Source organism: Cyprinus carpio, chromosome B6 (genome assembly GCF_018340385.1).
Source record: "Cyprinus carpio isolate SPL01 chromosome B6, ASM1834038v1, whole genome shotgun sequence".
Classification (NCBI taxonomy): domain Eukaryota; kingdom Metazoa; phylum Chordata; class Actinopteri; order Cypriniformes; family Cyprinidae; genus Cyprinus; species Cyprinus carpio.
This window is the reverse complement of record NC_056602.1, coordinates 198,577-226,399: the sequence shown is the minus strand read 5'-3', so window position 1 is coordinate 226,399 and position 27,823 is coordinate 198,577. Positions and strand designations below refer to the sequence as shown.

The following is a 27,823-nucleotide window of genomic DNA, read 5'->3' as shown; positions in this document are numbered from 1 at the left end:
ATGCAGAAGAGCTGAAGGCCACTATCAGAGCAACCTGGGCTCTCATAACACCTGAGCAGTGCCACAGACTGATCGACTCCACGCCACGCCGCATTGCTGCAGTAATTCAGGCAAAAGGAGCCCGACTAAGTATTGAGTGCTGTACATGCTCATACTTTACATTTTCATATGCTTTTCAGTTGGCCATGTTTTCTAAAAATCCTTTCTTTGTATTGGTCTTAAGTTATATTCTAATTTTCTGAGATACTGAATTTGGGATTTTCCTTAGTTGTCAGTTATAATCATCAAAATTAAAAGAAATAAACATTTGAAATATATCAGTCTGTGTGTAATGAATGAATACAAGTTTCACTTTTTGAATGGAATTACTGAAATAAATCACCTTTTTGATGATATTTTAATTATATGACCAACACCTGTATATATATATATTTGCCTCATGTTTTTGCTGTAGCAATCTGCGGTAAAAGCAGGTTCTTAAATAAAAGATGAAGCAGCACAGGCCACTTGATTTTCTGCCAAGAGTCAAAACCCACTGCACTAACAGAAGAAGTGTGTCAGAATGTGTGAATTAACAACTGCTGGAAATCATTCATTCCGTTTATAAAGAACCGGTGAATTTCATAAAGAGGTTCTCAGCTCCGGCCCTCGAGGGCCCCTGTCCTGCAGAGTTCAGCTCCCTCCCTGATCAAACTCAACCGCTAGTAACAGTCTAGCGATCCTGAGGACCTTATGAGCTTACACAGGGGCCCTCGAGGGCCGGAGACGAGGACACCTGGCTGAACACATTTTCTCACCGCAAGCAGTTTATTGTCCTCTAGAGACACCTAGTGCTCACACTCTGAACTGCTGCATCTCTCTCTCTCTCACACACACACACACACACACACACACACACACACACACACACACACACACCACACACACACACTCAGTCCTGAATCTGACCTCATTATGATGATGATGATGATGATGGTTCAAAATCAGACACTGACAGTGCAGTTTCAGCTATCTGTCTGGGTTTAAAATATATAATATAAATAAAAATTTATAAAAAATTCCTTGCGGTGCTGCGCTGCTGTGTGTGTGACTGGCTTTGAGCTGCCCGAGGCCGGGTACTCTTAAAACGCCAGCCCGGGGATCCCAGGCCTCTCACTGTTTAAATGTGAATATTTGAGATTTATTCTGCCACTATCTGATTTTAGTTTTATTTTGTATAATGAGAGTATGTAAGTGAGATCATTAGTAAGCAGCTTGAATGTGTTGGTTGTGGGTTCACTAAGCTATGGGGACATTATATATACTTCTAGTGTTTTTATATATAGATAGTTATAGATTTGTAAGCTAACCCTACCCCTTAACTTTCTGCATTTTTATAATTTAGAAAATTAAATCAGTTTTACAACTAAGGATATCCACAAAAGGAAGTTTTTTGGAGATTTTGTTAGGTTTAGCTCACTTTGGGTACATTTGTCCTCAAAATATGGTTAAGTAGACTCACACACACACACAGACAGACACACACACACACACACACAGACAGACAGACACACACACACACAGACCACACACACACACACAGACACACACACACACACACACACACACAGACAGACAGAGACACACAGACAGACAGAGACACAACACACACACACACACAGACACACACACACACACACACACACACACACACACACACACACACACACACAACACACACATACAGACACACACACACACACACACACAACACACAGACGGTGGGACACACACACACAGTACAGACAGACACACACACACTGCACACACAGACAGACACACACCACACACACACACACACACAGACCGGACACACACACACACACACACACACAGACAGACACACACACACACACAGACAGACAGACACACTACACACAGACAGACACACACACACACACACAGACACACACACACACACACACACACACACACACATACACACACACACACACACACACACAGTTACATACACACACACACACACACACACACACACACACACACACAGTTACACACAAACACACACAGTTCTACACACACACACACACACACCACAAACAGACAGACACACACACACAGACTGACATTTTTACACACACACACACACAGATGCAGACACACACACACACACACACACACACAGACAGACACACCACACACACACACACTCAGACAGACAGACACACACACACACTCATTTGTACAGACACACACACACAGTTAACACACACACACACACACACACACACACACACACACACACACACACACACACCACACACCACACACAGACACGACACACACACACACACACACAGACATACACACACACACACACACTCACACACACACACAACACACTACTGCACACAACACACAGACACACACACACACAACAGACACACACACACACACAAATAAATATCTGACCACACAAACATACACACACACACACACACACACACACACAGACACACACACACACAGACACACAGACAAACAAGGTAAACACCCCTGTTGACTCACAGCAAAAAAACACACACACACACACACAGAAAGACACACACACACACACAGAAACACCCACACAAACACACACACACACACAGACACAGAAACAGACACACACACACACACACACACACACACACACACACAGACAGACAGACACACACACAGACACATAGACACACACTCACACATGCACACACACACACACACACACACACACACACACTCACACACTGGTTCTTGTGTTCCTCGGGACAGGTGGAGAGCAGTGGCGCCCCCAGAAAATTTTAATAGGGGTGGCCAGATGAGGCCAAGGTAAATCTTGGGGTGGCACATCAAAAAATAAATAAATAAATAAATAAATAAATAAATAAATAAATGAAGGGTTTGCAATATTGACAAAAAAAATTATATCTCTGTGATTTCTGGGATTTTATCGATAACGAAAATTAGACAATATTTTGCTGTGTGTGTTATTAAAGCATAAGGCTTTAAACAAATATATTTTGAAACTTTGTTTCAGAAGGAAGCGCAGCTCTGTGTTAGTTTACACGCATGCAGCTCGTGATCCGGTTTAACGTGCATTTGGGAAAAATTCAAACAGCATGAACACTTAGCCACGTACTGTGCTGATGAATAAATAAGCAACGTGTGCACCGCACCCCGGCGTACTTCTCTGTAAAAACCGCACGCTTCTTTTTCACCTGGTTTTCATCACAGAAAAACCCCTAAAAGCCTTTTGCTTTGATCTGTTACACTTCCTCTGTGATGTTTATGGAGATTGGTGATGAATAACAGATGACAAACATTATTCGGTGAGTAGAAGGAAGTGGAAACCGCTGTTAATAGACAGATAAGCACTAAGCTCTGGAGCTATGAAGACTCGGTGACGGCTGCTGTGCTTCCTCTAGGTGTGATCTGACTTCCTGCAGCAGCGCTGTCACGAGCAGGTATGTGTGTGTGTGTGTGTGTGTGTGTGTGTGTGTGTGTGTGTGTGTGTGTGTTCAGGTACGATCCGGAGAGGGACTGCTGGCAGCTGGTGGCTCCGATGCTGACGCGGCGGATCGGTGTCGGTGTGGCCGTGATCAACCGACTGCTGTACGCTGTGGGGGGGTTCGACGGTACGCACCGGCTGAGCTCCGCTGAATGCTACAACTCCGAGAGAGACGAGTGGTCCGCAGCGGCGCAGGTCAGAGCAGAGGAAGAGTTCACCTCAAACTCTGAATAAATGAGGAGCGGATCAACACTTACACTGCTGGCCAAATATACTTACAGCACTAGTGTCTCCAGCAGATAGAAACCGTTAATTATCAGTTCATGTTAGTACTGCAGAGAGATGTTTGTGCTGCACACAGAGATGTGATCTGATCATCATCAGTGTGTCTGGAGTCACATGAAGAAACAGAACAAACTGAGACAGACTCAATCCAGAAGAACTGTGTCTCCGAGACGCTTCAAGAAACCTTCCTGAAAGCTCCTGAGAAACTCTGCTCAAGTGCACCGAGGACAAAACCTGCTTTAAACACAGAGCATGCTCACAACAAATGATGATTTCATTCAGTTCATAGAAGTCAATTGATAAAGACATTCTATTTATGATATTATTTTTGACATCATCCTCATTTTACTGCGTTTTTACACAAGTGCCTAACACTTCTCACAGCTCTGTAGCTTTGCAGGAAGGTTTCTTGAAGCGTCTCGGAGACACAGTTCTTCTGGATTGAGTCTGTCTCAGTTTGTTCTGTTTCTTCATGTGACTCCAGACAGACTGATGATGATCAAATCACATCACTGTGTGCAGCACAAACATCTCACTGCAGTATTAACATTAACTGATAAACGGTTTCTGTCTGCTGGAGACACTAGTGCTGTAATAATCGTCAGGGATCTCCAGGTGCTTCTCTCTGGACACTACAGAACAGCACTGGTTGTTCTGACCCGGGGTTAACATCAGTGATCACGTGTGTTCAGACAGCAGGAAGGCGTCAGATCTTTGATTGGCTGATGTGTGCTGTGTCCCGCTGTGACTGTGAGCGTGTTCTGAGCGTCATGTGATCTGTGTTCAGGCGTGTGCGCGCTGGGGAACTACATCTATGTGATGGGAGGATACGACGGCACCCATCAGCTGAACAGCGTGGAGCGCTACGACGTAGAGACGGACGTCTGGAGCTTCATCTCCTCCATGAGACACAGACGCAGCGCTCTCGGAGTGACGGCGCACCACGCACGCATTTATGTGCTCCCCAGACAGCAAGCAGTTTCGGCCCAGATCCGGCCCGCATGGATTTCACGTGGGCCAGATGTGGGCCGGATCTGGGCCAACACTATGTTGCTGTCTGGGTCGGTACCAGCTGCTTCTCACTCTCAGAACCCTTTCTGTTCCCAGTTATACTTTGTAATACATTTCTGTTCAATCTTACACCATTAGAATGTATAAAATACATGACACACAACCCTTAAATATTATGATGTATTTTAACTTTGGTTACAGTTATTTACTGAAATGCTCATCCGTTGCTCGTGAAAATATTGAGACATTGACTGATTTGTTTGTTTGTTGTGTGTCTGTAGGTGGGTATGATGGGAACACGTTTCTGGACAGTGTGGAGTGTTATGACCCGGACACAGACACGTGGAGCGAGGTCACCAACATGACGTCCGGCCGCAGCGGTGTCGGAGTCACTGTGACCATGGAGCCGTGCCAGAAACACTAGAAACACATGCACATGTGAACATCTTCTGGTGTGTGGGTGTGTTTCTCTCGTGGCGTGGAGTGAGGGTTAATAACGGAGCAGCAGAGCTTCTGTCGTTCAGGATGATGGATGTCTACCTCCTCTGATCCCGGTGACGTGCTGGACTCGATCCGCAGCGGTTCATCAGCGCCGTGTGGTGTTGTGTTTGTGTTTTTCATGTCAGACGTCGATCCCTCCTGAAACTGATGATGGTGTGAAGCCAGCTCTGGAGCTTCTGGAGCTGTACAAACACACACAAGATCATGTTTACTGACAGAACGAGCTGTGAAGTGTTATCTACAGAAGCCATCGCAAATGAAAGATGATTTTAACAGACTGATGAAATGATGTATTTGTAAAAGCAATAAGCTGCTTTTCCAGGGATTTGTACATTGGTATTGCATGAAGTCTGTGTTTTTTCTCTACTTTTATTTATCTGAGATACTGCTGTTAGTGATACAGGCCCTGTTCGTTCTCAATGGAGGAACTTTTTACAAATTCAGCTTTTAGTTTGTAAAGGGATGCTTTTTTTCTTTTAATCACTCAAAATGATCTATAAAGGGTCATTTATGTCTGCTTTACAGTAAAGAACACCTTGTACAGACCTTGTCTATTAAACCTTGTATATCTCGCAGTGGTTTGTGTGAGCCTCGCGCGGTGGCGCCAAAACACTGAACACCAAGCGCGGGAACGCGTCAGCGCGCCAAATACAGTTTAAAACTAGGGCTGTCAAATGATTAATCACGATTAATCACATCCAAAATAAAAGTTTTGTTTACATAAATTTATTATGTATATATTAATACACACACATGCATGTATATGTTTAAAAAAGAATAAGTTGTTTATATTTTAAATATATTTATATGTAATATAAATCATATTAATATAAATACACATATAAGAATATAAATATATAAATGTATATACATGTAAAAAAACATTCTAAATATATAATTTATGTGTGTGTATTTATATATATATACATAATAAATATACCCTGTACACATACATATGTTATGTAAACAAAACTTTTATTTTGGATGTGAACAAAATTCATTAATCATAATACATACATAATAAAAACATGATAATAATAATACTAATGATACTAATAATAGATGGATGGATGGATAGACAGATAGATTCAGAAAAAATAGGTTTAGGTTACAAACAACATTCACTGATTCAAGCTAAAAAACAAATGTGTTGAGGAGCGAGGACCCTGCGCACGTCATCCGAATAAAACAATAACAAGATTTGTCCGATTAATACTTAATAATATAAAATGTCCTCATAAGTCGGTTGCTTTGCTCGTTCAATGTATTAGTGAGAACATTTGGCGCTCAGAAGTAAAACAAAACCCGTTTATACTGTGCTGTTTTAAGTTGTTTAATTCACGCCTGCACTAAACTATTCACAGCGGAATGTTAAGTGACAGAGAAATATGAATTCTGAATATGAATCTGTTGCACGGCTGTTTGTTGGTGTTGACATCAGCTCTCGGTTCTGGGAGGCGCTTTAACTCCGAGAGACTTCAGTTTCAGCTCCAGACTCCGGACCAACACAAGCAGGTGACTTCAACTCTATTAACTAACTCTGTTAACTAACTCTGTTAACTAACTCTGTTAACTAACTCTATTAACTCCATTCAGCGGCGCCTCCTGCACAGGTGTGAGTACTGTACTGTACTGTAATATGAGCTCAGATTGTGATTGAGAGTGAAGTCAGGACTGAGCCAGAGGACGAACACTGATGCACGTTCAGATTCATTACAGCAGTTTGTGTTCCTCACTCTCTCAGATCTAAATAGGTCACCTGAGAGATTAGTTTAGATCCACTGAGAAAGTGTTTTTATGCTGGAAACTCTTCTGCTGCTTCATATTTTTTTGGAACCTGTGATACTTTTTCAGGATTATATAACAATATACACTACAGTTCAAAAGTTTGGGGTCAGTAATTTTTTATTCTAATTTTTTTAAATATATAAAAACATTTAAACTTTTATTTAGCAAGGATGTCTTAAATTGTTTTTATAGATTTATATTGTTAGAAAAATAAACGCTGTTCTCTTTAACGTTTTATTCATCAAAGTCTGTTCGCATCTCTGAGAGTTCCTATCTAAATAAAGGCACAGAAACTGTTAGTGTTGCAGAAACTCTTGAAAGTGTCACAAGGTCCTGAGCTTATTAATAACACTGATCCAGCAGATTAATAAAACCTTCATTATACATGACTCAACTTCATAAGTCAGTATTCATGTGATATTTCCAACCGTCTCAGACTGTATGTGTCTCTGGCAGGTGTGGAGATGATTCCTGTGAATGAGTTCCGGAGCATCACGTCCGAGCAGAACCCACAGTTCCGGGTCCTGAAGCCCTGGTGGGACGTCCTGTCTGAGTATCTGGGCGTCACCATGCTGATGATCGGGGTGTTCGGCTGCACGCTTCAGGTGGGCTTCCTCAGTGACCCTTACATCAGATCTACCACGACTTCAGATACCAGTGTCCTGAGAACATTAGTCAGGGACTGAAAAGAAATAGTTCACATCAAAATGAAAACTGTGTCATCATTTACTCAGTGTTATTTTCTGTATGATTTTCTTCCTTTCCTGAAATGCAAGAGGAACTGTTTTGAAGAACCTTTGAGCTGTGTTTGAAACAGACTCCACAACAAACACCATCGAAGTATCATAAAAGTATAATAACAGTGTCCATGTGACTCACACACTTTACTCTGAGCCTTAGAAACCACGTGATTCTCTATGAGAGGATAGGATTAAAATTATTTAGTTTTTTTATATACATTTCACTCCAGCTTCAGAAATGCTGCATCCAGACACATTAAACAGGTTCGGTATGACATGATGGTGAGAATTTTCATTTTCATGTGAACTGTTGCTTAGAAAAGTACATATTATTGTGTTCGCTGCTGTGGTTTGTCATTCTGTTCTCCATGAACGTCTGATCAGGAATAAAGAGAAGCGATTAGGAAGAGCTTTAGCTGATTAGATAACGTGTCTCTGCGGTTTGTTTGCCATCAGACTCCCGTCGTGACTCGTGATACCCATCAGCCATTCTTCCTTTTATTAGCCACCAGAAGCATGCAGATGTTTGCAGTGTAAATGTTCATTCGGTGATTGTGATGTTTCGTGTGTCATCAACACTGATGCTTACACAATCTCCATCTCTCCTCAGCTGACCCAAGACAAGATATCTTGCCTGCCGAACCGATTCACGGATCTCTCCGGCGGAGACCGAGACTGCAGTCACCTGCGGCAGGACAAGGAGAACGAGAGTCTGTGGGAGTTCGCCATCACCAAACATCTCGGTCCAAACGTCGTGGAGGTGTTCGGACGGAAGAACGGCCTGGATATCCACCAGTACGAGTTCGTCAACCACTTCTGCTACGAACGGGCCGTGCACTGGTACGGAAAGTACTTCCCTTACCTAGTGGTCATCCACAGCATGATCTTCATGGTGGCCAGCAGCTTCTGGTTCAAGTTCCCAGGAACGTCGTCTAAGATCGAGCTGTTTGTGATCATACTGGGGAAGTGTTTCGACTCTCCCTGGACCACGAGAGCCATCAGCGAAGTCTACGAAGAGCGGCGAGAGGAGAGGATGGTCGTGTGGAGGAAGAACACAATGACCAAATCACCCGCAGACAACAACGACGACATGGTGTCTCTGATCCAATCTTCCATAAAGTCCAGCTCGGAGCAAAAATCAGCAGAACCGCAGCCGACCGCGTCGCTCTTGGACAAGAAAGAAGGCGAGCAGGCCAAGGCCCTGTTCGAGAAAGTCCGGAAGTTTCGGACGCACGTGGAGGAGGCGGATCTGCTTTACTTCATGTACGTGCTGCAGACGGTGCTGAAGGTCTTCAAGTTCGCTCTCATCACCGTTTACAGTATTGCTCTGGTGCCCAACATCCAGATCGTGGTGATGTGCTCGGTGCCTCCAGATCTGACGGGGTTCAGTGCGTTCTGCTGTAACTACAATAAAGCACATCTGTTCTCCAAATTAGCCTACTGCTACATATGCTTCGTCGGCGTGTACGGACTGCTGTGCATTTATTCGCTTTATTGGCTGTTTCACCGACCGCTGAAAGAGTATTCCTTTGAGGCGGTGCGCTTGGAGACGGGAATAAACGACATCCCGGATGTTAAAAATGACTTTGCGTTTCTCCTGCACCTCAGTGATCAGTACGACGCCCTGTACTCCAAACGCTTCGCCGTCTTCCTCTCGGAGGTCAGCGAATGCCGCTTACGGCAGCTCAACCTCAACCACGAGTGGACGGCCGATAAACTCCGCGCTCGTCTGTCACGCAACGCCTCCGAGAGGCTGGAGCTCCCCCTGTTCCTGCTCCCAGGGTTACCGGACACTGTCTTTGAGATTTCCGAGGTCGAGTCGCTCAAACTGGAACTGATCAGTAACGTGACGGTCCCCGGAACCATATCACAACTTCCAGCCTTACAGGAGATCGTGTTGATCCACAGTCCGGCCAAGCTCCAGCAGGGGGCCCTCAGTCATCTGCGTGAGAACCTGAAGGTTCTGCGCTTGGGCTTCGAGGGCCCGGAGCAGGTGCCGCTGTGGATGTACACCTTACAGAGCCTGGAGGAGCTTCACCTGAGCGGCGCTCTGAGCAGCGAGCTCTCCCGCGGCCCCGGCGCTGGACTCTTACGTGAGCTGAAGAACCTGCGCGTGCTGACCTTACGCTGCAAGCTGACCAAGATCCCGCCCAGTGTTGTGGATGTTTCCGGGCAGCTCCTGCGACTGAGCGTTCACAACGAGGGGACCAGGCTCCAGGTCTATAACAGCCTGAAGAAGCTGGTGAACCTGAGCGCTCTGGAGCTGACGGGCTGCGGTCTGGAGCGGATCCCCAGCGCCGTCTTCAGCCTGTCCCTCCTGCAGGAGCTGGACCTTCGAGAGAACCGGCTCACCACCGTGGAAGAGGTCTTGAGTCTGCAGCACTGTCGCCGCCTGACCGTCCTCAAGCTCTGGCACAACGACATCTCCTACATCCCCGAGCACATCAGCAAGCTCCGCGCCCTGGAGGTGCTGGACCTCAGCTGGAACAAGATCCGCAGTCTTCCGCCGCGCCTCTGTTACTGCACCAAACTCCGACACCTGGACCTTTCCCACAACCAGCTGGCGTCTCTGCCCGCGGAGATCGGCATCCTCCAGTGCCTGCAGTTCCTCTCTGTGGCCTTTAACTCTCTGGAGAGTCTCCCCGAGGAGCTGTTCTCCTGTAAGAGGGTGAAGGTGCTGGCGCTGGGGAATAACAGCATCTCCTCGCTGTCTCCGCGGGTCGGGAATCTGGCTCAGCTGGGTCCGGCTGGAGCTGAGGGAAACCGGCTGGAGTCTCTGCCTGCGGAGCTCGCCGACTGTCTCTCGCTCAGACTGGCTGCTGTGATCGTGGAGGACAGTCTGATGGACCTTCTGCCTCCAGACGTGAAGGACAGGATGAAGCACAGATAATCACAGCACTGGAGCGCTGCCATTAACACTTCTTTTTTTTGTTTGTCTAAATAGAGTGTGCTTTGATTTATGTGATGACATTAGCTATATTGCATTCACCATTTTAATGCGCAGATTGAAGAAGAAACGAGTGATGGAAGCGCCGAAATTCTGATAAAAATCCATTAATTCATAGAAAAGTTTTTACGCTCGCTTGAGGTGGTTTTTACTTGTGCGAAAAAAGGGTTAATGTGAATAATGGAAGATGGAAACTCATTTAAATAAATTCCTCCATGCGCATGGGATTTTGTGCTATGGGACGGCAAAACCTGACTGACCAGCGGACCGATCTCATTCACAGCATCTGAATGTTTATGCCGTGAACTTTCACCGGACAGACTTGATAGACTTGATCTCCGTCTGAACGCACTGCACTTAATATTTTAACATATTTTTTTTTAGTAATAATGTTTATCAGTGCAATTCCTGGTTAGGAAAAGAAACTGATTCATGATTCTGCAAAGAAGTCTTCAATCAGTGAACCACGGCAAGCAAAGTGCTCCTTATTTTGCAGTAAACATTAAATATGTTGTTTATATATGCACAATTAACATCTTTAAATCAATAGTTGTGTTATAGTTTTTAGTAATTAGATTGTCATTCGCAATGGTTCATGGGATTGTAGTTCTTTCCCTCATTAAAGTCATTAAATACACAGTCTTGTACCTTTTGTGCTTATTATTTTCAAATGAAGGTTTGTAATGTTGTGATTCACCTCGTAGCTCGTAGGTTTAGACTTTTTAAAAATCCCCGTGAGAAAAACTGATGGGAGCAACGCTTCCAGACCTGAGACTGAACGTGAGCGAACACTAAACACTGAACACTGAACCGATGCCAGAACAGATTCGTCCGCATGTGTCCCTTCAGCTGAACTCTTTCTGGTTTCTAGTTTATTCTCAGTAGGGTTTAAGCTCAGATGTTTATCTAAGTAAATTCACTCGGCTGTTTAAACAACAGCACCTGAGTAACTCTGATTAGAAATTAATGCTGCTTTTCTTCATAACAGCAGACCAAGCTCTTGGAGAAATGCAGTTCTTAACAATGAAGCTTCTGTGTGTTGTTTTCTGATGGTGGGTGTGTCTGAGCGAGTGGAAACTTCCACAGGTGTGTGTGTGTGTGCTTTTTTTTTTTTTTTTGTGTGTGTGTGGCTTTACCTTTATACCTGTTGGCATTCCTTTTCATCTCGTGAAGCACACAATTAGAGAACTTTGCTCATGGAGGTTACTTTGGCCAACCACCTGAGCTGTAACTGTCATGACAACACATATCTAGATCCACAAAAAAATATCACAACAACACTGATTGGCTGATGACAAGAACACACACACACACACACACACACACACACACACACAGCCTTCACTAGTGATGATCCTGATGATAGCAGCATAATCAAGTCTGCTAAAATATAATGAAGTTGTGACTGAATGTTGTGTGCAAAGAACATATTTGTTAGAATATGCAAATCATTTTAGATATTTTTATAAAATCTAAGTTATGTATCTACCAGCAGAATGTAACTGAAGCCTCTGTGACTCCCTCTGCTTAAACTGATCCGAGTTAAACACTGCAGAAGAGTCAGACTTCGAGGGGCATTCATTAAAACATGGACCTGGGCTGAAGCGGATCCGGTGAGAGCTCCGCTGATGTAAGAGGGATCCTGAGGGTCTGGCCTGAATGCAGCGAGCAAACAAACCCCCCATTGTGTCTGCGTCCTCTCGGAGTTGTAAACGTCTCTGTGCTGTGACAGCACAATGTTAGCCTTGTACAGGCGCACACATTCCTGTGGGGAAACCGAGCCGTCCAGGGTCACCTTGAGCTCACATCAGTGTCAGATTTATCATTAGACATCATGTTTGTTCTCAGCCGACCCGAGCAGTCACATCATGTGAAAGATGTTTGGTTCAGAAATAAAAGAAGTTTAACATTACCTAATGTGTTATTATGTTGTTCTAAGTATGTGTTTATTTGTTCATGTTTTTAAGGAAGGATACCATCGGTTGGAAAATATGAGCAGCTGCTGCACGGTTTTAATTCAGACAAAATGATTTTTTCAGTTTATTAAACAACATCTTAATAAATAACATCTGAAATACCACGGTAAACAAACGTTAATTTACAATTCTTCAATAAATAAGTCAAATAAATTCATAAAATGTTATTTACAGACGTTAATCCGAGCAAATTTACGCGCAAAGCAAGAATTCTTCAGTGCGCAGATGGCAAGAAATAATTTCACAAGAATAAAACTGTTAACAGTTCACGTTTCTGCACAGAAATGTTTTGTAAAATACCAAAGAAAGGGGTATTTACACGTGTGCCTGGCGAACCCGCTCGAGGAGATCCGCTGCGGGGCTGCTCTGTGCAAAACCGGTGCTACATATTCCGGCTAATATTGTGAGTTCAACTACCAACTATCAGAACATCCAACATATTAATATAAATACAGCCCGCTAATGAGCGCCGAGTCGAGCCGTGCAGTTCTTCAGAGGGACCGGGCTGGCATCAGGCGCTCCAAAAGCTCCACCATCTCCGGAGCGCGAGTGTCCCGAGCCACGTCCAGAGCGTCGGCCCCGCGGCCGTCCCGGTGCCCCAGGTCCGAGAGCGGGGCCAGGTACTCCACCACGTCCCCGTGGCCCTCGCGGATGGCGATGTGGAGGGGGGCAGGGGCTCCGCTGTGGTCAGGGACGTTGACGGAGGCGCCGTGGTCCACCAGAACCCTCAGCGTGTCAGGAATCCGGTGCGGGGCCGCGTCATGCGCAGGGGTCACTCCGCAGCGGTCCTGGACGTTGGGGTCAGCGCCGTGGTCCAGCAGCACACTGGCCACACCGGGGCAGCCCATCATCATCACCTGCAGCACAAAACACTCGTCACTCCACGGGCCTCGTTTAATCACAAAACAGATCTAACTGTAATCTGTTACTGAGAAATAATGTGTAATTAAATTACAGTTACTTAAGAAAATGTAACATATCACAAAAGGGGGGGGGGGTCATCTGAATATTTTCACACATACAGATATAATTGATTTCTTTCCCAGATTGCAGTAACTGCTCTAACATATGAGACATCAGTGTTTCAGGAGTTTAGGACACATGCCTATTCGATACCGGTCTTATTTCCTATTTGGGTTTAAGTATATGCTTTATTTTTTAATTTAACAGTTTTTTTCCCAAAGCATTGTTCAGAGATGCTAACAGGTAAAGGTGAGAACACTGCGCGGGTCGGGGTCTAATCTGAACTCAGATGAAGAAGGGTTCTGTGAGTCTGACAGTAATCAGTGCTGAGTTCTGCTCCGAGCTTAACCTGATAACACATCAACACTCAGGAATGTAGAAAACACTTTAATAGCTACATTACTTATTACATTGTAGATAGGGTAACTAGTAATCTGTAAGCTATCACATTTCCAAAGTAACACATCTATGATATAAGAACAGCGCGTGACGTTAATCGTGATCCCACTCAACGCGCAGGGAGTGAGTGACAGGTCGTCGTGACGTCATCGCGGCCGGAAGGGAAAGCGAAACAAACAGCGCAGTGAGAATCTGTACATCTATGATATAAACGGGCGAATGAAAGCAGTAACGCGTTGAGCCCACAACCATCAGCGCGGTTTTCCCGAACTCGTTGAGCGTGTCCGGTTGGAGCCGGTGATCCTGCAGCATCCGCCGCACCGCGTCCACATTCCCCCGCGCCGCCGCCGCGCCGAGGCTCTTCCCGCTGCCGAACCCGTCCACAACCATCCTCTGAGCAGATCTGACCCGAGAACTCACTCCGTGACAACGCGAACCGATTCAGCAGCTTCGACACGAACAGCATTTAAACTTACCGCTGTCTCTGTGCGTCGCAGTCCGCGGATGAGCGAGCGTTGGCTGTTTATCTGTTCACTCAGATCCGTCAAAACAATCACAAATAAACGCGCTGAGCTGAGCGCCTTCACATCGCGCGCCTGACCGACAACAGCGCCGCACCACGAGAGCGCTCGTCAGGCCAATCAGCGCTCACACACGCGACGCGGCTGCCCATAATTGGTCAAAAGGGAGTGAGTGCCGATAGGCGTTGCTACAGTATCACCGTGGCAACCGCGCCACCGACCAATGAGAAAGTAGAGCGCAGAAGGCGGGCGATTTGAGAAGGTTTATTTGTAAACTGTTACGTTCATTCACTGACTCCGAGAGAGAGAGAGAGAGAGAGAGAGAGAGAGAGAGAGAGAGAGAGAGAGAGAGAGAGAGAGAGAGAGAGAGAGAGAGTGTGTGTGTGTGTGTGTGTGTGTGTGTAAAAGAGCGGGCTTTCGTGCCAAGACGCGCTCATGATAATAAACATATTTAGATATATATCAGTAACTTCAGGACAAATATATTAAGTTTATTGCAAAATTAAACAGAAATGATTGAAAACATATTCCATGATTTGGTGCAAAAAGCACTTTAGAAAATGTGTGTTTACAGTGTGTTACATTCACCGTCCAACTAATTAATACATTTCATTTTTCTCTAATTGAAATTCTGCTAGGATAAAACCAAACTAATAACAGACACAAAAAACATTTAATAACTTCGTCCACAGAACTGTTCTCAGTCAGCCGGCTCATTAAGTGTTGGTCCTCAGGCTGGTCCATAAGAAACATACATGGATATATAAACACATGATGATAGTGCATTATTTTATTTTCTGTATTTCTTATATTAGTGATATATTCCATCTCTACAGTGTTATACTCATGCACCATAAGCAGGTCAAAGTCCTCGTGTGTGAGTGTCTGTCTGTGTGATGTGTGTGTGGTGTGTGTGTGTGTGCGTGTGTGTGTGTGTGAGTGAGTTAGTGAGTGTGTGTGTGTGTGTGTGTGTGTGTGTGTGTGTGTGTGTGTGTGTGTGTGTGGTGTGACGTAAGAGTGTGGTGTGTGTGTGTGTGTTGACGTGTGTTGTGTGTGTGAGTGAATGTGTGTGTGTGTGTGTGTGTGTGTGTGTGTGAGTGTGTGTGTGTGTGGATCTCTAGTGAGTGTGTGTGTGTGTGGTGTGTGTGAGTGTGTGTAGTGTGTGTGTGAGTGTTGAGTTGTGTGTGTGTGTGTGTGAGTGTGAGTGTGTGTGTAGTGGGTGTGGGTGGGTGTGGGGTGTGGTGTGTGAGTGTGAGTGTGTGAGTGTGAGGGTGGTGTGTGGGTGTGTGTGGTGTGTGTGTAGTGAGTGTGAGTGTGTGTGTGTGTGTGTGTGTGTGAGTGAGGTTGTGTGTGAGTGTGTGTCTGTCTGAGTGTGAGTGTGAGTGTGTGTGTGTGTGTGTGTCTGTCTGAGTGTGAGTGTGAGTGTGTGTGTGTGTGTGAGTGAGTCTGTATGAGTGTGTGTGTGTGAGTGTGTGTGTATTGAGTGTGTGAGTATGAGTGTGAGTGTGTGTGTGAGTGTCTGTGTGAGTGTGTGTGTGTCTGTGAGTGTGTGTGTGGTGTCTGTGAGAGTGTGTGTGTGTGTGATGGTGTGTGTGTGTGTGTGTGTGTGAGTGTGTGTGAGTGTGTGTGTGTCTGTGTGAGAGGCCGTGTGTGTGATGGTGATGTGTGTGTGTGTGTGTGTGTGTGTGTGTCTGTGTGATTGTGCGTGTGAGTGTGTGTGTGTGTCTGTGTGAGTGTGAGTGTGTGTGTGAGTGAGTGTGTGTGAGTGTGTGTGTGTGAGTGTGAGTGTGTGTGTGTGTGAGTGTGCCTGTGTGTGTGTGTTGTGTCTGTGTGTGTGTGAGTGTGAGTGTGAGTGTGTGGTGGTGTGTGTGTGTGAGTGTCTGTGGTGAGTGTGTGTGTGTGTGTGTGTGTGTGAGTGTGCGTGTGTGTGTGTGTGTGTGAGTGTGCGAACAAATGTGTGTGTGTGTGAGTGTGCGTGTGTGTGAGTGTGCGTGTGCGTGTGTGTGTGTGTGGTGTGTGTGGTGGGGGTGTGTGTGTGTGTGTGTGAGTGTGAGTGTGTGTGTGTGTGTGTGTGTGTGAGTGTGTGTGTGTCTGTGTGAGTGTGTGTGTGTGGGTGAGTGGTGTGTGTGTGTGAGTGTGTGTGTGTGTGTGTGTGTGTGGAGTGGGTGTGTGTCTGTGCAGAGTAGGTGTGTGTGTGGGGGTGAGGGTGTGGTGAGTGTGTGTGTGTGTGTGAGTGTGTGTGTTTGAGCGAGTGTGTGTGTGTGAGGAGAGTGTGTGGGAGTGTGTGTGTGTGGTGCGCGAGTGTGGTGTGTGTGTGTGTGTGATGTGAGTGTGTGTGTGTGTTAGTGTGAGTGAGTGTGTGTGTGTGTGTGGGTGCGAGTGTGAGTGTTAGAGTGTGTGTGTGCGTGTTGAGTGTGTGTGTGTGTGTGTGTGAGTGTGTGTGAGTGTGTGTGTGTAATTTGTGAGTGTGTGTGTGCCTGTGTGTGTGTGTGTGTGAGTGTGAGGTGTGTGTGTGAGTGAGTGCGTGAGTGTGTGTGTGTGTGTGTGAGTGTGTTGTGTGTGTGTGTGAGTGTGTGTGTGTGTCTGTGTGAGTGTGTGTGTGTGTGTGTGTGTGTGAGTGTGAGTGTGTGTGAGTGTTTGAGAGAGTGAGTGTGTGAGAGTGTGAGTGTGTGTGAGTGTGAGTGTGCGTGTGTGAGTGTGTGTGTGGGGTGTGAGGTGTGGTGTGTGAGTGTGAGTGTGTGTGTGTGAGTGTGAGTGTGTGTGTGTGTGTGGAGTGTGTGGTGTGTGAGTGTGTGTGAGTGTGTGTGTGTCTGTGTGAGTGAGTGTGTGTGAGTGAGTGAGTGTGTGTGTGTGAGTGTGGTGTGTGTGTGTGTGTGTGTGGGGTGTGTGGTGAGTGTGTGTGTGTGTGTGTTATGTGAGTGTGTGTGTGTGTGTGAGTGGTGTGTGTGTGGGTGTGTGTGTGTGGTGTGGGTGGTGTGAGTGGTGTGTGGTGTGGCGTGTGAGTGTGCGTGTGAGTGTGCGTTGTGCGTGCGCGTGAGTGAGTGGTTGTGTGTGTGTGCGTGTGCGTGTGCGTGTGCGTGTGAGTGTGAGTGCGTGTGCGTGTGCGTGTGTGCGTGTGCGTGTGTGTGTGAGTGTGCGTGTGAGTGTGTGTGTGAGTGTGAGTGTGTGTGTGTGTGTACAGACTTGGTAATAAAGTCGCTCTCTGGCTTCGGGGCAACAGACCATCGATGAGATATCGACGAAGTGTTGCTGTATCTGTGTTTAGTATTTTAGGTTCCACACACAAAAGGAGTCTGTCTTGCTGTCAGGAGCTTCCAGTACAGAAAGTTACAGTACGTATAATTCATGATAATAAAAAACTAGTAATAAAAAGAATTATAAATGACAATTATAGTAAATAAAATATAAAGTCTAATTTCAATAGACACGACATACTGATGGACCACATGCAAGTTTTACACTGTTTCTTGTTTGAATCAGAAGCTGAAGCTCACCCCCGCTCTGTGTGATGTAGCGGACCCACGGCAGCGCCTGATAGCCGCTCTTCTCAATGATCTTCATGTACCGCACCTTCAATAAAATCACACCTCAGAGTTTCAGAACTCATCATACTTTCTCACTTCAGATCTTAAAGGGATAGTTCACCCAAAAATGAAGTTTACAAAGCTATGAGAATACTTTTGTGCACAAAGAAAACAAAAATAAACAACAATTCCACATCGATTTATCGATGTCCCTGCTATGTTTCTGAGCCTTGACCGTGTTCAGATCCTTGCGTGTCTCATGAAAAAGATCAGAGAGCTCTCGGAGGTTCATCAAAAATATCTTCATTTGTGTTCTAAAGATGAACGAAGATCTTACAGGTTTGGAACGACATGAGGGAGAGTAATTAATGACAGAATCTTCATTTCTGGGGAACTATCCCAGTAATCAGAACATTAAACATGGTGCCGTGAGTGTAACAGAGGGACGGTGAATGGGAACACATGTACAGTCACCTGTATGCCGGACACGGTGAAATACGGGATCTCAAACTTGACGGTGAATCGGAGGCCTTCCCTCCGTCTCGTGATTCTCGACACTCGGCAGACAGAATGAAGTGAGCGCGCATCAGAAAGCTCCTTTCCACCCCTGTGCACGACACCAGAGCTCAGATTCAAACCAAACTCACAAACACATACATGACAACGGTCTCATAAACCACATCTGAGGACTGATGCTTTCTCTAGGCACATCTGTAAATCGCTTTCTTACTGGAAGGATTTAATGCTCCACACCACCAGGTTTCTTCTCAGGAACGTATTTAGGCGTGACCTGTGCTGGTTTTGAACTTGGGAGAGTCCGCATCGCTCGGCACCGGCACACGGATCTCCACATTATTGGCCACGGACGTGCTTTTTAAAACTGCCCTTTAGCCTGAAATGCAGAGAGAGAGAGAGACTGGATCAGATCAGTCTACACATACTGAACAATGCTGAAAATATGACTAACCTCTGTAGGGTTAGACTCAGTGTGGACGAAAGTCTTGCTCACAAACCTTCACCATGATCTCCACCCGACTGTGAGAGAACTTCTCAATAACAGACTCGATCCAAATGAGCGGCTTTGACCTGCAGACCAGAGACGTGTGTTGGTTACAGAGACTATACACACTATACACACATCAGCTGTGTGACTGCTGCCAAGATCTCAAAACAACAACACCGTCAGCACTAACACACTTGTGTTCATACCACCGTCCGGTCATGATGTGTGCTGTAGAAACAGAGGCGCAGTCACAGGGACTAGCGGTCCGTCGCCGTCGAAAGCCTCGAGGGCAAGTGCGCTAGCATATAGCGCTGTTGTGTTACGGGCTTTCCCGAGTTCAAATCCCGGCTTGAGGGACCTTTCCCGATCCCTACCCCTCTCTCCCCGCGTCCCTTCCTGTCTGCTCTCCGTGTCTATCATAATGAAAGACTGAACACCAGGAAAAAAGACTAGCTGTAACGTCACTGAGAAGGCACAAGCACGATGGCTATTCTTTACCATCAATCTAACTCTCACTTCATGAAAAATAGATCAACGGTGTGTCCACAGAGGACGATAAAACTGGTTTTTTAATAAAAATCTGTAACACTTTATTTTAAGGTTGTTCTTGTTACACAAGTAATGTGTACTTACTATTATAATAAGAAGTATTATGAATATTACATGCAAGTAACCCTAAAACCAAACCCTAACTATGCAGTAAGTACATGTAGTTCATAAATATTACTCAGTACTTAAATACACTGTAACAAGGACACTTTAAAAATAAAGTGTTACCAAAAAAATCTCAGAGGAAGAAAGCAGCAGCAATGTCCCCAAAATGCTGCACAGGCTAAAAATTTTATAATTATAGATGCCATCCAAAGTCTTCATCGTTACTGTGGTCATCTGTTGCTATGATTACAGGCCGATTACTACGGAGCAGAAAAGAGAGACACACTGCACAGGGCCCAAGAGGGGCCCCACAGCAAACGCAGTGCACAGGGCCCAGAATTCCTAGCGTTAGCCCTGCTACAGGAAATAGAAAGTTACTAGAAAATAAAAAGGTAATGACTTCAGGAAGCCGTTCAGCCATCATTCAGTCTGCGTGTGTCTGTTGTTTCATTACAGACGGGTTTGTCGATACACAAGCTGTTAGCGGCGCTTACGTGTGTGTTGATCCGGTACGACATGAGCTCAGACTCTCCGTCAGGCGGAATGAAGGGAGATGGTTCTGTCGCTCTCGAACCGCGACAGACGACACACGAACACACCTGATGAAACTTCACGTCCTCCATAGTCACGGTCTTCCCTTTGTCTCCTGCGCACGCACACACACACACACACACGTTAGTAGGACTGATCCTCTTCATCAGTTCATCACTCAAACAGCGTGATATCGTCGGTTCTTACGGCCGGTGAGGGCGAACAGCATGCGGTCGTTGAGGCCCAGCCGGAAGCTCCCGGCATCCCTGAGAGCATCGTCTTGAGCTTGATGCTGCCCACGATATCACTGCTCATCACACTGCCGTTAGCGTTCACCTGCACACCACACACACACACAACACACACACACACACACCACACACACACACACACACACACACACCTCGTCAGCACACACACACACACACACACACACACACCTCGTCAGCACACACAACACACACACACACACACACACCTCGTCAGCGCACACACACACACACACACACACACACACACCTCGTCAGCGCACACACACACACACACACACACACACTCACACACGCACACCTCGTCAGCACACACACCCACACACACACACACACCTCGTCAGCACACACACACACACACCTCGTCAGCACACACACACACACACACCTCGTCAGCACACACACACACACACACACGCCGTCAGCACACACACACGCAACACACACACCTCGTCAGCGCACACACACACACGCACACACACACACACACGCACACCTCGTCAGAACACACACACACACACACACACACCTCACACCTCGTCAGGCACACACACACACACACACACCTCGTCAGCACACACACACACACACACACACACACACCCTCGTCAGCACACACACACACACACCTCGTCAGCACACACACACACACACCTCGTCAGCACACACACACACACACACACACACACACACCTCGTCAGCACACACACACACACCTCGTCAGCACACACAACACACACACACACACCACACACCTCGTCAACACACACACACACACACACACACACACATCTCTCCAGCACACACACACACACACACACACACACACACACCTCTTCAGCACACACACACACACACACACACACCTCGTCAGCACACACACACACCTCGTCAGCACACACACACACACACACCTCGTCAGCACACACACACACACACCTCGTCAGCACACACACACACACACACACACACACACACACACACACCTCGTCAGCACACACACACACACACACACACACACCTCGTCAGCACACACACACACACACACACACACAACCTCGTCAGCACACACACACACCTGTCGTCAGCACACACACACACACACACACCTCGTCAGCACACACACACACCTCGTCAGCACACACACACACACGGCTCGTCAGCACACACACACACCTCGTCAGCAAGCACACACACACACACACCACACACACACACACACACACACACTCTCTCTCTCTCTCTCACACACACACACACACACACACACACACACACACAGACTACAGGAGGACAGCTGCTCAAAGACGCGTCACACACCAGCACGTTAATGGACTCGATGACGTCGATGAAGACCTCGTTCTTCTTGTATCTGATGCCCTCGGATATCCAGGGACACGGCGTTGGTGACGGTGGTGGGGCACTTTGGTCTTGGCCACCTCCAGCTTGTTCCCCTGCTGCGTGATGTACCTGAGAGAGAAACACGGGTCAGGAGAAGAGCCTCGGCGTGACGATGGCGTGAAGCGGACGCGTCTTACTCCTGAAGGATCTTGCTGTCGGTCGTCTGCGGGAAACCGAAGTCCATGAGCTCGTCCAGCAGCTCGTACACCACCACGAAGTTATCCTGAATGCTCTCCTCCTCCAGCTCCTTGAAGTACTCCGTGAACACCTGAACACACGGCACGGGAGGAGCCCGTTTGTTTCAGCGGCTTCAGTTAAGATTGAAGAATTAACCCGGTAGTTAATGAACGACCTCGAGCCGTCTCGGACTCACCTCCACCAGCTTGTACAGGAAGGAGTAGACCAGAGACGCATTGGAGTTCTTGTTGGTGGTGGCCACCACTGATGTTATTGGCAGGGTAAGTTTAAAGAGGCCATGAACCGATAAAAACATCCTGTAAGTATTAGAACTCTAAACTTTCATGTTAAGTCCGGCTCACACTGTGCGATTTTGGCCATGATTTGGTCGTCTGAGACAAATTTTGAAAATCCTAAACTATTCCTATAATCCTAGGCTAACATCTGTAGTCTTTGATTTTTGACAGCAGATTAATGGCCGTTGCAATCAAACTTCTAGCAGTGGTCAGAAGATTTGGCGTACAGTCCTGCAGTGTGACCTCCTACGACGAACTGTCTTCGTTTTTCAAGACAAGCCGTGATCAGAATTAATGCTAGAGATGTCTTCTAACCGCATTAACTCCGGCGCTCCTGTCCTCCACTCACAGAATTCAATATAATACGTTGCCTTTGCTCTGATAAACACTGCTCGTGCTGCTGTTTTTCATGAGGGTTTGCAGCGCTGCTTACACTTTTCTTCTTAAATACGCCGGTATTGCAGACATTCATTAACTTTTAATGACAGCCAACATTACAACAGCTCGCAGTCACTGAACGTGTATGGGTTGATAAGGTAGAACTTTTCTTGCGCGCACCTGTTTTTAACGCGTCTTGACTGTCGTACAGTCTGACATTAATGACAACTGAGATCCCACGGTGTGACATGATCATCATGTTCGTACAGTCTGGCAAGTACAATCCTAAAGGACTTTTAAAAATCGCAGTGTCAGCTTGGCTTTAGTCTAAAGACAGCTTATAATGAAGGCAGTCTGTAAAGCATCAGCTTGTTCTGCTCTATGATGTAATAGTGTGGATAAGCTCCGCCTCCGCAGAACATCAACGCCTGCTTCTAAATCACTGTCTGTTTAGCCCCGCCCACTGATTTTACATTGCTGCCAGTTTAGCCCCGCCCACTGATTTGCGCATGTAGTGTTTACAAGAGAGGCTGACGCAGGTCTAAGCATTAACCAAACGATAAAGATGCTCTGAAGACAGCAAGACCCTGTGCGCTGGAAGCCTTCCTTCTGATCACAACGTTACGAAAGAGTGGATGAACTTTATTATTAATGAAGATCCAGAACACGTCAGTAAGAACTCAGTCCTTTGTTCACTTCATTTATAGCAGATTCGTAGACTGTCAATCAAACACAGGTATTAGCCAACAAAGCGTTCTGATGAGAAGGTCAAAAACAACAAACAAACAAGCCTACTAAAACAGCGTTCTGATGAGAAGGGTAAAAACAGGACAGAAAGTAGCCTATTACTTCTAAATTATGAAGTATTTTGATGTAATAATCTTTATAACATTATAAGTGGACCTCAGAGAACAGTACACATAAAAACAAAACAGAAGCAGTCCAGCCCTTTAAGGGGAAGTTGTGTCCTAATGGTTAGAGAGTTTGACTCCTAACCCTAAGATTGTGGGTTCGAGTCACGTGGTTTACTGAACGATACACCATTAAATGATTCAACAGAATCACACATGATCGAATCTGCACTGCTTACTCAGTATAACATTCTACAATCAGATCGTGAGGTCTGTGTGACGTTAAGGATACAGTACAGATTGCTGTGTTTGATCCACAGGAAGTGGACATTGCCGTGTGACATCACAGGGCAGAGAAGCCCCTCCTCTTCCTGTTGCATTAGCAGGGTGAAGAAGTGGTCGATCTCTGACATGTCGACATCACCTTTGTAGTTGCGGCATATCAGCACCTGATGAGAGGAGTTTGTGTCAGAGTATGACAGACAGCTTTCCTTTCATCATTTCAGATCTCGTCATTTCTTAAAGGGTTACTCCATCACAAAATGAAAATGTAGTCATTAATCATGTCGTTCCAAACCCAGAAAAGCTTTGTTGGTCTTCAGAACACAATTTAAGATATTTTGGATGAAACAGGGAGGCTTGTGACTGTCCCATAGACTGCCAAATAAATAACAGTCAGCTCTTTTTGTGTCGCTGCGCCGATGCGCTGTTTGCTTTCAAACCAAAGCGTAAATACACTAAAAAACGTATCCTTGTGTTGCGGCTGACACAGAAGAGCGTACGCTGCCTGTGTTCAGCTCAGATTTGCCAAAATGGCGCTACGCCTGATTTGGAGAGACACAGAGAGAGGAATTGTTGAAATAAAGTCATTATTTTGTTTTCTTTGTTGTACAGAAAGTTGTTCTCGTCGCTTCATAACGTTCACGGTTTGAATCACTGATGACAGATGAAGTATTCTGACGATGCTTATCATGCCTTTTCCTGGACCTTGACAACTGTTATTTATTTCGCAGTCTGTGGGACAGTCACAAGCCTCACGGTTTTCATCCAGAATATCTTAAATTGTGTTCTGAAGGCGAAGGAGCTTTTAACGGGTTTGTAACGACATAATGATAACATTTTCATTTTGTGATGGAGTATCCCTTTAAGTGAGCTGCATCATCTGTACCTCCACACCTCTTTTAATGGGGTCATCTGTAATAATACTCTTTCCTGTCTGGAGAGGAAATGACATCTGTTCATGTCCTAAAAACTGCTTCTAAAGTGGTCAGCGGGATTAAAGCAGTTCCAGTAGAAAACACTTTCAAAAGAAGTGAAATACTACCATATGACATCGAATAATGAACCACTGTTTCTCATTAAAGACTGTAGTAAGCAGACAGCTGTAGAAAAGCTCACAGATTATTACAAAACTTGATTAATCAAAGTGAAGTAATCTACTAATTTCTTCTATAAATTCGCTCATTAAGAGTCCTATAATTACCTTCCCCTTCAGATCCAGCACGAACACAGCTGACGCAGACATGTTCTAGCGCGTATGAAATCACCAGATCAGTGTTAAATCAGATTAAAGTAGCGCTAGTAACATCTCTGTGTTTAGCGGAGAGTTAACCATGAAATCAATCACGAGCGCCAGTTCCTTTTCCTGCGCGGTGCGCGGTGACGTCACGCAGCGCCAGGTAAACGATTGCCAGAGACCACGTGGACCGCGGAGGCGCGCCAGTAGAGGGCAACATCGAGCCACCTTCAGCAGGTGAGACTGCAGCTGTGGAACCAGCTGTCCTGCTTGAGATGCTGTGTGAAAGCTGAGCGTCCGCTGAGGAGAGGTTATGAATGAGGATGTTACACACAGAATCGGTGTTTGTAAGAGTACAGTAATATTATATTGGCACGATTGTTAAACGTGTATTATGTATATCGGGCTGCCTATCTTGTCCAGGACACTCCTGTAAAATAGATTTTTAGTCTAGTTGGTTTTAGTTTAGTGAGCTTCTCTCCTGGTTAAATAAAGACACACAAAAAAAAAAACTTTAAATAAGTAAACCGCTTCAGTTCATTGAGTCTCCACCACACTGTTTACAGTTTTAAGATGAGCTGTCCCTGGGTTTTATGAATTATCTGATAAAAATATACAAAACTGGACACGAAATGTATATTAAACAGTAGATCACGGCAAAAAAACAACCACATTATAACACCTCATAGAGGCAAAGTCCAGCAGGAAAATCTAAAAGTACAAATTACAAAAAGATCCAGTGTCTCAGAATCTGCTGGAATTGCGTCTCAGTTGATCATTGTCATGACAACACACAAGACACGCCCTCCTGCCGCGTCACAGCTGTGGTGTGAGATTTGAACTCCGCCCATCGCATTGGGCCTGACCAATGAGATCATCAGAATGAGAATATTGTAGAGTTCTGAGCTCCTGATTGGACGGCATCACTATTCACCTGCACACCGAGATCCTCAGCAGAAAACACACCATGACTGAATAATCTACACACTCCCACACAGACGACTGACTGCTTCTAGAGAATTCCACACCAGATTATCATCTGATTTTCTGATCTAAACTCACACACCTGAAACTAAACTAACATCACTGTATGAGGAATCACTCACACACACACACACTCATACACTCACAAACACACACTCATACACTCACACAGACACACACACTCACTCACCACTCATACATTCACTCCACACACACACACACTACAGACACACACACACTCACTCACTCACACACACACACACAGACACACACCACACTCACTCACTCCCACACACACACACACACACACACACACACACTCACCACTCACACACCACACACACACACACACACACACACACTCACTCACTCACACACACACACACAGACACACACACACACTCACACACACACACACACACCACACACACACACACTCACTTACACCCTCACTCACTCACACACACACACACACACACACATCACAACACACTCACTCACTCACACACACACACACACACACACACACCACACACACACACACACTCACTCACACACGCACGCACGCACACACACACACACTCACATTCATACATACACACACACACACACACACACACACTCACTCACTCACTCACACACACACACACACACTCATTCAAACACACACACACACACTCACTCACTCACACACACACACACACACACAACGCACTCACTCATACATAGACACACACACACACACACCACTCATACACTCACTCACACATGCAACACACACACACACACACACACACACACACACACACACGCACACACACACTCACTACAAACAAACTCATACTCACACACGCTCTGACACTTGAGCTTCAAGAGTGTCAAACTCAGACCTTCAGAGCAAAAAAAAAAAAAAAATCTATATTTTTATTTATGGTTCTAAGTAAAACCATACATATGGTTGGTTCTATAAATACAAAAGAGTGGTTATACTAGAGAGTGCATGATGTTGTGATGGACACGGTTCTCACTTGTGTCCGGGTCAAACAGCATGCCGTTCATTACTGCAGATCCGTCATCAACCCAGAGCTCCTCTGATTCATGAAGAAAGCATCTGAAGACCATGGAACAGATGATTAAATACTGTACGAGAGTGAAGTTCAGTCACACCACACTGATGAGCTCTGAAATATGCAAAGATGAGTGACTGTGAACAAGTGTTTGATAACGAGTGGATGGAGAGATGTAGTGTTAACGAATCATCAGCATTATGCTCCGGATAGAACACAGCACCGGAGCTGCTCCTAAAACAGCTGATAAATCTGACGGAGAGAATCTCTGACCGAGACCATCACCAAATCAAGACAAACACACTGATTCTGGTGTTCCAAAATCTGCATTTATTGAAAAACATTGTCAAAAACAGAGGAGTTGTTTCTTTGGGGGTCGTTGTTTCTATGGACTTTGTAGAACTTCAGATCAGGATGAAGGAACGGGTTCATTCTGATCTTCACAAGAGTAAACCTGGACCTCCCACGACCAGCAACCCATCCAAGAGCCCTTC

General features: G+C 45.7%; 2 protein-coding genes, 1 long non-coding RNA gene and 1 pseudogene across 5 annotated transcripts; 2 read left to right on the top strand and 2 right to left on the bottom strand.

The window, feature by feature from the left end:
* The first annotated feature begins 3,125 nt into the window (after positions 1-3,125).
* On the top strand, positions 3,126-5,919 carry LOC122137601. Its single transcript, XR_006154958.1, has 3 exons — positions 3,126-3,368; positions 3,465-3,742; positions 4,620-5,919. It is a non-coding gene; the product is annotated as an uncharacterized LOC122137601 (long non-coding RNA).
* An 866-nt stretch (positions 5,920-6,785) lies between these two features.
* Positions 6,786-11,648, top strand: LOC109078609 (volume-regulated anion channel subunit LRRC8E-like). 2 transcript variants are annotated; one of them, XM_019093848.2, is made up of 3 exons: positions 6,786-6,859; positions 7,589-7,737; positions 8,483-11,647. In XM_019093848.2, the coding sequence occupies exons 2-3, from the start codon at positions 7,597-7,599 to the stop codon at positions 10,760-10,762; spliced, it is 2,421 nt and encodes an 806-aa protein (XP_018949393.2). In that variant the 5' UTR covers positions 6,786-6,859; positions 7,589-7,596; the 3' UTR covers positions 10,763-11,647. The 2 variants fall into 2 exon arrangements, with proteins under 2 accessions (XP_018949393.2, XP_042581173.1); XM_042725239.1 differs by lacking the exon at positions 6,786-6,859 and adding an exon at positions 6,880-7,237 and having other exon boundaries at positions 8,483-11,648.
* Positions 11,649-12,880: 1,232 nt separating this feature from the next.
* LOC122134030 (cyclin-dependent kinase 4 inhibitor D-like) lies at positions 12,881-14,769 on the bottom strand. 2 transcript variants are annotated; one of them, XM_042725249.1, is made up of 3 exons: positions 14,634-14,769; positions 14,414-14,560; positions 12,881-13,659 (listed from the first exon to the last, which is right to left on the bottom strand). In XM_042725249.1, exons 2-3 carry the CDS (start codon positions 14,545-14,547, stop codon positions 13,287-13,289), a joined length of 507 nt encoding a protein of 168 aa, XP_042581183.1. In that variant the 5' UTR covers positions 14,548-14,560; positions 14,634-14,769; the 3' UTR covers positions 12,881-13,286. The 2 variants fall into 2 exon arrangements, with proteins under 2 accessions (XP_042581183.1, XP_042581184.1); XM_042725250.1 differs by lacking the exon at positions 14,634-14,769 and having other exon boundaries at positions 14,414-14,627.
* Positions 14,770-20,232: 5,463 nt separating this feature from the next.
* On the bottom strand, positions 20,233-25,374 carry LOC122133855 (annotated as a pseudogene).
* Between the last annotated feature and the right edge of the window lie 2,449 nt (positions 25,375-27,823).